This window comes from Choloepus didactylus, chromosome 5, assembly GCF_015220235.1.
Source record: "Choloepus didactylus isolate mChoDid1 chromosome 5, mChoDid1.pri, whole genome shotgun sequence".
Classification (NCBI taxonomy): domain Eukaryota; kingdom Metazoa; phylum Chordata; class Mammalia; order Pilosa; family Megalonychidae; genus Choloepus; species Choloepus didactylus.
Window position 1 is genome coordinate 107,658,083 of NC_051311.1, and position 12,721 is coordinate 107,670,803.

Below are 12,721 nucleotides of genomic sequence, written 5' to 3' on the forward strand. Positions count from 1 at the left end.
TGTTAGTCACCATCAGGAAACATTTTTCTTCAAGATGAATGATGGCAGGAGTTTGGTTTTACTGAAATTGTAGGAAAAATGCAGAGGGAGACAATGGGTGTGAAAACATGACCTTGAGAAAGTCTAGGTGTAATTGGTGAGAGAAGAAAGGTGATAATGGGGAGAAAAGGACAAAGAAAAATCCTGTGGCAAAGGGTCCTCGGGGTATGGGACTCCCAATGGAGTGTAAGCATCATTACATTTTTGCAGTTGTCACAAGTCAGGAGGGATCATGACTGAGTTTGGCAAACTGAGAGAATAACTTAAAGATGAAATTGGACAAGATCACAGATGATGCTACATAATACATTGCATAACTTGCCTCACAAAGTCTTGTGCCTTTCTTACAACATGATATTCATTAGGCCCAAACCAGTAAACATTTCCTGAACACAGGCTCGGTTTTTAAATATTGCACCTGGTCATCATTTTCAAATTCTATATTGTGGATATAAATATCTATCTCTGTGAATGAGCCTGCCTCTGAAGACTAGTGCTGGAGTAAGAGTTCTTTTTTTAAAATAGGCAAGTGTGAAGTTGGTCCCCTGATTAATATCTGAAAGCCAGCTGTTTAAGCCTTAATTATTTAAAGCTGATGGGCTAGTTGAATAATTAAAAGAAAGAAGATTATATAATTACTGTAATTAACAATACTACGCTCCATGGTAACTTTGAGTTTACCATAAACTCAGTTGTTTGTCAAAGTCCATGCTCAGTGATTTCATTGTAGTACTGTAATTTTTGTAATTATGTCCTCACTTGCACACTGATTTTTAAAGCTCAGATGAAATAAATTTGTGGATATTTTACCATAAGATTTTTAGCATGCAAAATTAACCTGGCCTTGGCAGATACGCGTGGGGTGAAAGAGAAGGCCTCCCCACTATGGGTAGCTTAGCCATCTGTGGCCTTAGAATATACGTTGCTGCAGATTCAGGTGCAAACGGAACACACTTCTGTGTCAGTACCTGCCACATCAAGTAATTCTCAGTCTGAGTGGCCTTCTTTTGACTGGTTATGGGTTTAGAAAAGTTTATCTTGTGATTAAGAATATAGTATAATTGCCCTGAAACATTGCTTGGGGAAGATAAGTGCGATTTATAGCAATAACAATAACCCTAATAATAGGAATGCACATTCACTGGGGTCATGCTAGAACGAGGCAGTCTGCATGCTTAATCTGTGCCCTCTCTGGGGACTTCCCAGCACAGCATCTTTTGCATGGTGATTGCGTATCTAAAATTCCATTTTATTTGCATGAACTATTAAACAATGTAGATTTGCTCTATTTTAATATGTGAAAATATGGGTAAATCTCTTTTAAAAGATGAGGCCTTGCAGTATTATTATTTGTCAAGTGTTCATGGTCTGCCCAGGGTCACTGGTGCCTGCACCTAGGTTCTAAATAAATATTTGATGAAAAAATGAATGATTTACAAGTTCTTGAAAGAACATACGCAAAGTATGGTTCTTTTGTTTTCCTCTCTCAAGGGTGGTCCCCCTTGAAGGCATGGCAGTGAAAGGAAAGATGGAAAGAAAAGGGAGGAGTTAAAGACCCCACAGAAATAAAAAAGAAATAAGACATCTCCAACCCAACCCCTCCCTTCCTCTCAGTAGCACCAACCATAAAAATTGCACAGAAGAGAGTGCCCTTAAACTAGAACCCAGTCCATTAGGTAAATAGGAGTAGAACAAAGTGCAGCCCACAGCTATATAAAAATGCTGTTAAAAAAATTGAGAATAATGAATCAATGCATGTCAGATTATTAAAAACTGTTTTTAAAAAAATGAAATTAAAGAACTGTAATACAGCACTGTAATTTGAATGAAATATTCTCATTCAGGCTTTTGGGTATATGAAATGAAAACATCCTGAACAGGGAATACAAAAACTAAGAAGATAAATGACCAAAAAACCCAACCAACCAACCAAATAAACAAACAAAAAAAGCACAAAAAAAATGAAGTGAGAGTTGATTGAATTCAAGGAAAAAATAGACAAAACCAAATCAGAAATGAAAACTAAATTGCAGGTGTCCAAGGGAAAATACATTCAAATGATGAGTGACCTAGCATGCCAATATTTAAATATGTTAAATGCAGATGGTCTAAACATGCCAATTAAAAGACAGAAATTGGCAGAATTAATTAAAAACCCCATGTCCACAGTCCTTTTCTGGTGTTGAAGATGTCAAAGTGAGAACGTAGTAGGTCCTCTGGTACAAAATCCAGATTTCCCTGTGTCTTCTGGTAGAAGTTGTGATCAACTGCGCTGACAACACAGGGGCTAAAAGTTTGTGTATTATGTCTTTGATGGGGTCCAAAGGACTGCTGAATAGACTCGTTGCTGCTGGTGTGGGTGACATGGTAATGACCACAGTCAAGAAAAACAAAGCAGAACTTAAAAAATAAGATACATCCAGTAGCGGTAATTTGACAATGAAAGGCATACCAGGGAAAGGACAATGTGCTCCTTTATTCTGAAGATAATGCAATGGTCATCATAAACAATAAAGGGGAGAAAAAAAGTTCTGCCATCACAGAACCAGGTGCAAAAGAGACCGGGGGCCCAGGATTGCATCCAGTGCAGGCAGCATTGCATAATTCTCCAGTGTATTTGTTTAAAAAGACAAAACAAAACAATATGTCACGAAAGTATGCTGTTTGTAAGCAACCTACTTCAAATATAATGATATTGGTAGGCTAATGGAAGAGGATGGAAAAGATGTACCATGCAAACGTTAATCAAAAGAAAGCTGCAGTGGCTATATAAAAATCAGATGCAGCAGACTTCAGAGCTAAGAAAATTAACAAGGTATAAGAGGGACATTACATGTTGCAAAACAGGTCAGTTCACATAGAAGACATTGCAGTCATCAATGTTTATGCTGCAAACAACAGAGCTTCAAAATTCACAAAGCAAAAACTGGCAGAACAGAAAGGAGAAATCCACTATTTTCTTTGCTGACATCAACACCTCTCTCTCAGTGATTGATGGAACCACTATTCAGAAAAGGATAGAGAAGAACTCAGTGACCCCATCAACCAACAGCTTCTAAGGGACATTTATAGAACTCGCCACAGTTTTTTGAAAGAGCCCATGGACGTGTAACCAGATAGACCAAATCCTGGGTAATAAAACAAACCTTAACAAATAATAAAAAATTGAAATAGTGCAAAGTGTGTTCTCTAACCTTCATGAAATCTAACTGGAGATTAATAATATATGACAGTTGAAATAATTGAGGGGGTTTCATCTAAGTAAAAACCTTATTCCTCTGTCCTTGATTCTGATTTCTTGTTGGAACATTGGAAAATAGATACCTTTCATCTGACAATGTGTCAAAATGATAACGAAACTTATTAGTTGATTGTTACTTGAGATAAATTGTCTCTCTGTCCACTTTATTTTACAGCTTCTCTGTTAAAAGGATTAAAACATGCTAACATAGTGCTGCTTCATGATATCATCCACACCAAGGAGACGCTGACACTTGTGTTTGAATATGTGGTGAGTAAAATAGGAGCTCAAACTTTTAGAATATAAATGAAATTTTTATAGCATTGTCATAGTTTCTTTTTCAGATTGCTATCCTATAATGAATATTTAACCTGAGAACATCAGCCTTCAATTCTGCATAAAGTAGTGGCCCTATAGCAGATTTTTAAATGATATATGTCTTAAAAGAAAATTCTAGAAAAATAATAGGTTGAATTTAAGCTATATATAACCTATTCTTTTCTAGGATACTTAATAGTTTTTAGGTTTTCCAAATAGGATTAAACATTACGATGGTGGTTGCTCTATCAAAGGAAGTTCACACAACAATAAAAATGGTTTTTTTTTGGACTTGTAACTTGGCATCTCAAAAGCATCCTTATTACAGTGTATTTTATGCAGGAAAGCTTGATACTTACAATTTAGACTTCATAGTTTTTACCCTTGGTTGTTATTTCAGCTATTAATTAAATCTTCCAATTTGCATAGCACACAATGTAATGATCTTATTGTGTTGAGAGTATTAATGCTAGAAGACTTGGGCTTACCTCGTAATTAATCTTTCTCCATTTCCTTTAGAAAAACATATGGTATTTGTGTAGCATCACTTCAGCATTTAACTGTGGACTGAAATGTAACCATAATAATTAAATCCCAGTTTTCACAGATGGATCTGAGAACATGTAATTTATAAGATACAAACGACATTGGTAGAGATTTTTGAGAAGAATGGCTGTTGGTATTGTGACTGTATTACAATCCCATTTTGTAATTACCACACTGCTTTTTAAAATAAATTTGAAATAGTTTTACATTTTCCTTAAAAATATATCATAGAATGAAACTCTGGAACATTTTTATCTTGCTAATGTCTGCCTGTGTCTATCTTTTGAAAATTGTTGTCTTATGGAGAAGCCATTCATCTTGTCTATTTACATATAAATGATAGATATGTTTGAATAATATGGTAATATGGCTACAAGGATATCTAGAGCTAAGCAATTGCATGTATTACATGCTACCAAGAATGGATGCAGATTCACACATCAATGCAAATGTAATTTCTTTTGTTTAATCTGTGATTTTGGAGTCAGTAACATATTTAGCTGATTTAGAATTAGAATTTTGGATTCATACGTTGCAGTATTCTACTTTACGTATTGCAAATAAATCTAGCTTTTTCTTGCAATACTTGACTTTTATAATGTTTTGTTGAAAAGAGATTTCAAAAACATGCTTCTTCCCTCCCTGAAAATTGGATAATTAAATTAAAAGGAAGAAAAAAATAGGTTGGGCCCCCCAAATCAGTTACATTGAAAGAGAAACTAATAAAAATAATACGAAAATATGTCTTCAAAGATGAGAAGAAAAATAAATATGTTTATGAGGCTAAAAAAACATTCATATTGGGTCAGTGTCTATGATGATTTTATATTCTGTGGAAGTTGCCAAGTTAAAAGAAATAAATTCATTGCCCTACAATATTTGCTAACTCATCAAGATTCACTTTTAAGCATAATCATTCTTCTTTGTGTGTAGTGAAATTTCACCTGGTTTCAATTCCTTAGACGATATCTCAGATCCTCTTAAATTTACTGAATAATGGTGTGGACTTATGAAGTACACTCAAGAAAACATTTCATTTCTAACTTCTCTGGGAGAGAACATTAATTACTATTCTCTTTTCTAGAATGAGGCAAGCTTTTGTCATTCATGGCTTATTGTTGCCCTGCCTTTTCTTCAGTTCTCCACTCCACTTTCCCTCCATCTTATCATCTTCCTCCTTTACACTTTTTTTCTATCTCAGTTCTTTTCACCTCCTTATCCTTTTGCTGTATCTTGTAAAGTACTTTTTGCTGGTACACTTTAGATTGTTCTAAGTAAAATATGTTTCACTAAATTCCTACAATCACAGCCTGTGGTAAAGAAGAGTTTGGGGATGTAGAAATATCTTATGAAAATCTTCTCAATTAGCATGGGGAAGGCAGGATTAGACTGCCTGTTTGGCAATTGCTCAGTACAAAAATAACTTCCCTGAATATCTTCTAAAGTTTTCATTTTCTTACTCTGCCTTTTAATTGCTTATTCTTTGTAACTATGCTGATAGTTAATGGAGAATTAAAGTTCTTGCATACTTTTGTGAATTGGTATAGTCAGATTGCTTTCTTCACAGCATCTAACTGAAATAAACTCCACTCTTTTCTTGCACAGTTCATATAGCTGGGAAGAGAGATGGTAGTTTTGAAGCATGAAATGCCTTGAGAATTAGAGCAGAACTAAATGAGGGACATAGGGTAATGTGAGGGCACTGTGGGCTTGGGATGATGAGTGAGGGATGCAGAAAGGAAGGTGAAAGAATGTTTGACGAGTATGACAACAACACTAAAACCAACAACTAAAATATGGTGAGAACTTATGTTGACACCGTGCTGAGGGTTTGACATGCGTCATCACTTTTAATGTTCTCAACAGCCTAATGGTACAATGAATATCATCACATTACAAAGGAGAAATTTAATAGTTAGGGAGATTAAATAACATTTCTGAGAGTACGATTGTAAGCAAAAGAGACTCAAGCCTTTCTTAATCTGAATGTCACTTCTAACCAAAGGTTCAATTTTACTTTGGTCAAAAACCTAGCAATTTAAATTTTTATTTCAGTTAAGAAATGTGTTTTAAAAGTTTCCCCAAATCACATAGATAAGTGATTCCGTTTGGGGTCTACTTAAACATACATGCACATAAGCAAGGAATTTTGTTATTTAGCAAGCCCTAAAATCAGTATCAAACAAACATTTTAATCTAAAGTTTCTTAAACTTAATGATGATATTGCCATAAAAGGCATACTACATGTTTCAAAATTGTTAACACCAAAGTCAGAAATGTTCTTTTCTGAAAGCAAAATTTGTACTTCCATGTAATTAATAGTATCTTTGTTTTTGAGGAAGGGGACAGTTTAAACACAGTAGGAAAAGTCAGTACCTTATGCCCATTAAAACCCTAGATATGAAGTAGGATGTAAAAGAATTTAAGATTCATTAGGTACTATTGGCTCCTTGCATTTTGACTTCTGAATTAAAGGTTCAAGGGTTTTTTGAGGTACCTGTGTAATCTGAATTCCACAAAGTTAATATTTATGATAATGTACATATAATATGTATATATATATGTTTGTTCTTTTCACTCTAAATATATTTCTGTTCTTTGAACTCTAAGCCTAGTTGCTTCATATTACTGCCATAAATGACATTTAAAGTTACAAAAAAGACTTCTGAAGGCCAGAGTAAAGAAAAAATGATCAACAATTAGTGATGCTAAAGAACAGTGGAGAAAATAACTTTTGGGGGCATTATTAAAGTGATTCCACGGATAATAGGATGTTGGTAGTATAGGCTCTCTCTTAAGTGCTGTGAAAAGCTCCTAAAATGTTCTGAAATTTAGATTCTTGTACACTTTCAAAGTGAGTGTATGTAATTATCTTGAAGCTGCAAGGAAATTTGCTCCCAGCTTGTTCATATCTCAGTCATTTAACACATGAGCCCCTGAGATGCAGTCTACTTTGAGTCTTGCCTTCCTCCACTCTTTGTGAAATGCTAAGGGGTATCTTTAACCAAAGGTGAGAGACTGAATTAGCTTGAAAAAGAATCTGTGTTCATAATGGTCTAAAATATTGTTATAGCTACTTTTTTTACTGTATAGGTTTAAGACTTGAAAGAGAAAGTTAGAAAATAGCTCAGAATCATTGGCTCTCAGAATATATTTAGTTGTAAAAGTGCTAACAAAATTTTCTTCTATTTAAATAGAAAGTCAAGCTATTTAGTTTTTATTTAATTCTTTTTTGCCAAAGGAAAATAAATGCCACATAACGCTATTTAACCCAATGCTCAGAAAGTTCAAAACAGAATCCATAAGTGGAAATCAGAATAGTAATAGGAACATGATTATGTAAATATATGTTGTCAGTAGTTAAGCTCATAACTATTCTGTTCTATTTTAAATTACACGAGAGCAAAACACGTGTAGCAGCACTTTTCATTACACATTTAATAATTACCTATAAAAAGAAAAGCAAGAGCAGACTTTTATAGCTAATCATGACTTTTGGGAGCAATTATTTTATTTCTCCCATTATTCTGTAAACTAGTGAAAGATTCCAAACTAATGTGAAAAAAAATCTGTGCCACCAAAAAGCATGCAAAGTGATTTATGTATCATGAAAAATCTTATAGTGTTTGTATATTGCTTTACATTCTACAAGGCTCTACAGATGTTTTTCTGTTAAATTTTGCCTTTAACTCTTTGAGATAGGTAAGGCATGTCTTACTGTTATCCATTTTGATTTGCTAGAAAAAATAATATGTAGAGAATTTAAAGTAGTTTTACTAAAATCGCTCAGCTGAGTTCAAAGGGTAAATGTGAGACTTAAGCTAATCTTCTATGCCTGAATCCCTGTTCCTCCACTTTAACTTGCAGCCTGCCTATGTTAACGATCTTCACAGAATTTTATATGGTGCTGTGTGTGATGTTTGGTTGTAGGACTGGAAGCTGAAAGTTATGTCCCATGATTTCAGCCTGCCTCACAATTTACCTAATTATTGGGTTTCTCTGCCTCATACATTTTGATTTTTTTATCTAGGAAGACTGTTTTAATTTGCATGATTTTATACCACATCTGTTCTTGAAAACTGCAGCTCTGCATCCGTATTCTGGTTTCCAGATCAAACTATCTCAGGGGCAGTTGCACATTTTTGTGGTTTCCTGTGAGATAGTGTGTGTATTCAGATGTGCATCCATATGTGCCCTTAAATGGAGGTGGTCAAGGATGGCCTTGCTGAGAAGGTGAGAGGTATTTAAGTAAAAATCTGAAGTTCGCAAACGAGCAAGACCCACACACATCTGGGGGAAGAGCATTCCAGGCTGTGAGGAGTGTGCTGGCTTCTGTGAGAAGCAGTAGGTTCCTGTGGTTGGAAGGGAGAGAGTGAGGAAGAGGTAGGAAGAGAAGTCCCAGTGCAACAGGGTCCAGATTGTTTACAGCCTTTCTAGCCTTTTCTTCTAAAAGAAGGAATTTGGTTTTTACTGAGAATGAAATGGAAAGCCACTGATGGGTGCTGAACAGAGAAGTGATCTGATCTGACTTATATTTTAATAGGATCTCTCCTTTCTTGAGAGTAGACTGAAAACGGGCAAGTTCTTGAAACTGGGAGACGAGTAAGGAGGCTGATGCAGCGATCTTGGTGTGAGATGATGTCAGAAGTGGAGGTGGTGAGGAGAGGTTGGATTCTGGATATACTTTCCAAGTTGAGCAGATAGCATTTAAGATGGAATTTGAGAGATGAAGAAGAGTTGAGGATAACTCCAGGGTTTTGGGCTGGAGCAAGTGGAATAGTGGAGCTGCCGAGGGGATATGTGGGGAATACCACAGGTGGAGCAGTGTAGGGAAAGATGGAAGTTGGTTTGCAACATGTTAAGTTTGAGATGCTTATTATGTATGCAAATGGAGATTTCACAAGGCAGTTGGATATAAGTCTGGAGTTTAGGAGAGAAGTCCAAGCTGGAGATTTGGAAATTGTCTAGATTCTAGGTATTATGTAAAACCAGGTGGCCCTAAATGAACCATGCCTTCTGTACTTACCTCCTTTTGTAGTTTTTGCCCCTGCAGTCTAGGCTTGGCCTGTGACTTACTCTAAACAATAAAGCAACATGGTGGAAGAAACACAGTGCCAGTTCTGGGTGTTAAGAAGGCCAGACAAGCTTCTGTGTTTGCCCTCTTGGGAGCCCTGACCAGCCATGTGAGAATTCCAGTAATATTGCTAAAGAGACCAGGTGGAAAAGTCTTGGGGAAGAGAGAGGCCCTGAGACTACATGCAGGAGCTTGGAGAACCAAGCAGACTGTGCGATCTAAAGCCCTGGACATAACCTTCCTAGCTAAGAAGCCATCTAGGGTGAGGGGCAGCAGGGAGACATTCGAGGCACACAGAGATCATGTGGAGCCCAGACAAGTTGTCCCTGCTGCGCCTTTTCTGAGTTTGTGACCCCCAGTATCATGAGAAACAATATAATGGTCAATTGTTTAAGCCACTAAATTTTGGGTTAGTTTGTTATGCAGCAATTGGTAACTGAAACACCAAGTGAATGAATGCACATAGAAAATAGAAGAGAGTTCCGTGGACTGAGCACTGGAGCACTCCAGCATTACAAGTCAAAGTGATAAGGAACAATCAGCAAAACATACTGAAAAAGGAACAGCCATTAAGGAAGATTATTTATGTTCTCACACAAAACCAAACAGTGAGTTTCAGGGGGCAGGGGCTTTCTCTCTAGTGCCTGGCAGAGTGTTTGCCACGTAATAGGTTCTTAGAAAATCCTATTTTTCTTGAACAAATGAGGGATATTTTAAAGCAGGAAGAACAAGAGACTATAGTATCAGTCAGGTTCTCCATTGCAAGCAACAGAAATTGTCCTTGGCTGACTTAATCAGAAAAGTTTATTGAGAGGATCTCATGTGGCTGACAGACCTGCTGGGAAGTCTTTAAAAATGGGCAGGAACAGTGTGGGCTGAGTAGCCAGAATCAGAGCCCAAATCATGCCATGGCCCTGTCCACTGGTCAGGCTGCTGCACCAGGAGTGCTGGCACTGGGCGTGTCTCTGACTCCACTGGCCCAGGCTGCTCTGGGTGATTGGAAGTTACTGCCTCTGATGATGATGTCAACATGGCATCTACATTGTTCCATCTTCTCTGGGTTGTTAGCTCCTAATGCTAAATCAGGATTGGTCGTGTTCGAGTGACTGAGACTGGTCATATGCCCTTATTTTGACTGCATAGGACTCTGAAAAAGTGAGTGCCTGGCCTTTTGGGCTTTTATAATGGTGAATGGGCCCTCTTCCCACCAAGATTCACAGAGCAGGGAACTCGCCCAGCATGGGGAATACTCTAGGATATGGGGCACACTTCCCTCTCTTCCCTGCTCTTCCCACCCACCCCACAAAAGAAAAACATTTCATGAACTTACACTAGAATAAGATCATTTTCTGTCCTTGATATGTTACATCTAGAATGTGAAAAGAATTTCAGGTGGAGTATTCATGGAACCATTGTTTGTAAAAATCTTTGAGAAATCATCAAGAATGCAGATGGGCAAATGTAATGCTGGTTTTTAAGAGGTGATGACAACAAACCTCTGAATCCATAGATACATAAGTTTAATATGTATCATTAGGGAAATTCAAAAATAGGGTTTTAGGCATTAAGGTCTACACCCCCCTTATGTAAGATAATGTTTCTTCGTTTCTCCAAGGCTTGTGATGGGGTCTTCCATGAGATCCTTATAAAGAGAATAGAAATGAACTCCAATTGTTAGAAGATTATTATTTTTTTCAGTTAATTTCTGGTAGACCACCCTTGCCTAAAATGTATTGATTAATGAATTGACATGAGTATGGAGAAAAGGCTATAGGGGTGTGCTAAAAGGCATTGTCCTTTACCTGGTCCTGTTTGATATTTTTTATTAGTGATTCAGATGAAGACATGGTGATGATGTGCTTGACCTATTTGTGTATTTTCACACAATTAACACTTGAGGTGATGGGATCAAGGCTTAAAAAAGAATCTGATGAAATGATAAGTCAAACCTGTAAGGTGAAATGCTGTGGTAATAAGCAAAAAGAAGTATATTTTGTTAAAAAACGAAACAAAACAGAGCAGTCCAACCAAATGCAGAAAAACAGGATGCAGAAAAGTTAACCTAAAAACAGTTAAAAAGATTGTAAAAAAAGCCTAGTAAAACGACTAGTAATTTATTTGACCCAAGTATGAGTCAACAAGGAAATGTGGTGACAAAAAAAGCTAAAGCAAGTTCAGTATAGGAGAGCAGTAACTCCACTGTGTTCTGCATTTATCCTGACTGGCATGATAAACTCAATATCTTAACATGAACACCTTATTGCTAAATGTACTCAAGTAGAGGATGAACAGATCCACATCAGAAAAGTTGTAGGGAGCCTTCCTAACCTGTGTTATATGCATGGCACCAACTGTGTAATTTAGATATGTTTTCACGTAGTCCCACCTCAAGTCATGAAATAGTTAAGAGTTCTCTCTACTCTGCAGATGAGGAAATTCAGGCTAAGTTGTCAATACTCCATGCACTCTTTCCAATCGTGTCATCTCTTAGGTGTGGAGTATGGATCCAGGAAACTCCACGTTTACATAGAAAGGACTGCCCAAGTTTTTGCAACTGTTATGCAAGCTCATTCCATTTGGCATAATTTTTTTGGAAGTCCACAGCACAGCTTGTTACCATTCAATCATTCACTTGTTCATTCATGCATTCTTTTTCCCCCCAACATATAAGTTTCTTGTACTAGGGACCATCCTGAGGTTCTAGAGATACAAATATATAGTGTCTTTCATACTGCTTTGAAGGAGTATGAAAACCTGTAGGGGACTGTGATCTTTGAATATCTAATGGCCGTGATCCATTTGAATTATAAGTTTCTCTACCAGATCTTCCTGTGTCTTGGGGCTGGAATATTTTTGAGTTTTAGTGAAAACAGTGGGAAAACAGGATTTGGCTCATAGACTCTTCTTTATGGAAGGGTTTTAGAGATGTTTTTATTTCATATATAGAGAAATGGTAGTGCAGTATAATGCTATGATTCTATACTCTGAAGGGAAGGTTGTCATTCAGCGCAAAGTACAGAATTTGAACAGATGTACATGCTGTGCATGACTGAATGTGCAGGCAGCGTGAGACAGGAGAATTCTGAACCATAAGGAGAAATTAAATAAATGCAAAGGAAACAAGCTACCTATCAATCAGTGCTGTGTTATGAACTTCTCATTTTCTCTAATTGGTAGGACAAAGTCAATTAACTTCTTTTCTGTCCTTTTCCCTAATGGCCTTTTCCCATCTAATGAGTATCATGGTTTCTTTTAGTCATTTTTGATTGTTTGTTCACTATCATGTTGGGTGCTGAGATTCTAGTTTATCTTTGTCTGTTTACATCATGCCTGTCCTCTCTGTGTTCTAGTTTTATTCCATATGGTTACCATCTTATTAGGTAGTCCTAATCATGATTCATGTTTTAATTCATATGGTCTAAGATGGAAATGTATCTGATCTCTAATTGTTGCTATAAAAATGCCTGATTTTAACCACGGAAACTCGGTTGTGAGTACATTC

At 36.7% G+C, this 12,721-nt stretch overlaps 1 protein-coding gene and 1 pseudogene across 5 annotated transcripts in view; both read left to right on the top strand.

Moving 5' to 3' along the window:
* The window catches only part of CDK14 (cyclin dependent kinase 14), a 678,858-nt gene that overhangs the window by 315,556 nt on the left and 350,581 nt on the right, over window positions 1–12,721 (top strand). For all 5 annotated transcript variants that reach the window (XM_037836624.1, XM_037836622.1, XM_037836621.1 and 2 more), the window contains one exon: window positions 3,456–3,550. In XM_037836624.1, the coding sequence (XP_037692552.1) occupies window positions 3,456–3,550 (95 nt within the window). The remainder of the gene's footprint in view (window positions 1–3,455; window positions 3,551–12,721) is intronic.
* LOC119534360 lies at window positions 2,228–2,643 on the top strand (annotated as a pseudogene).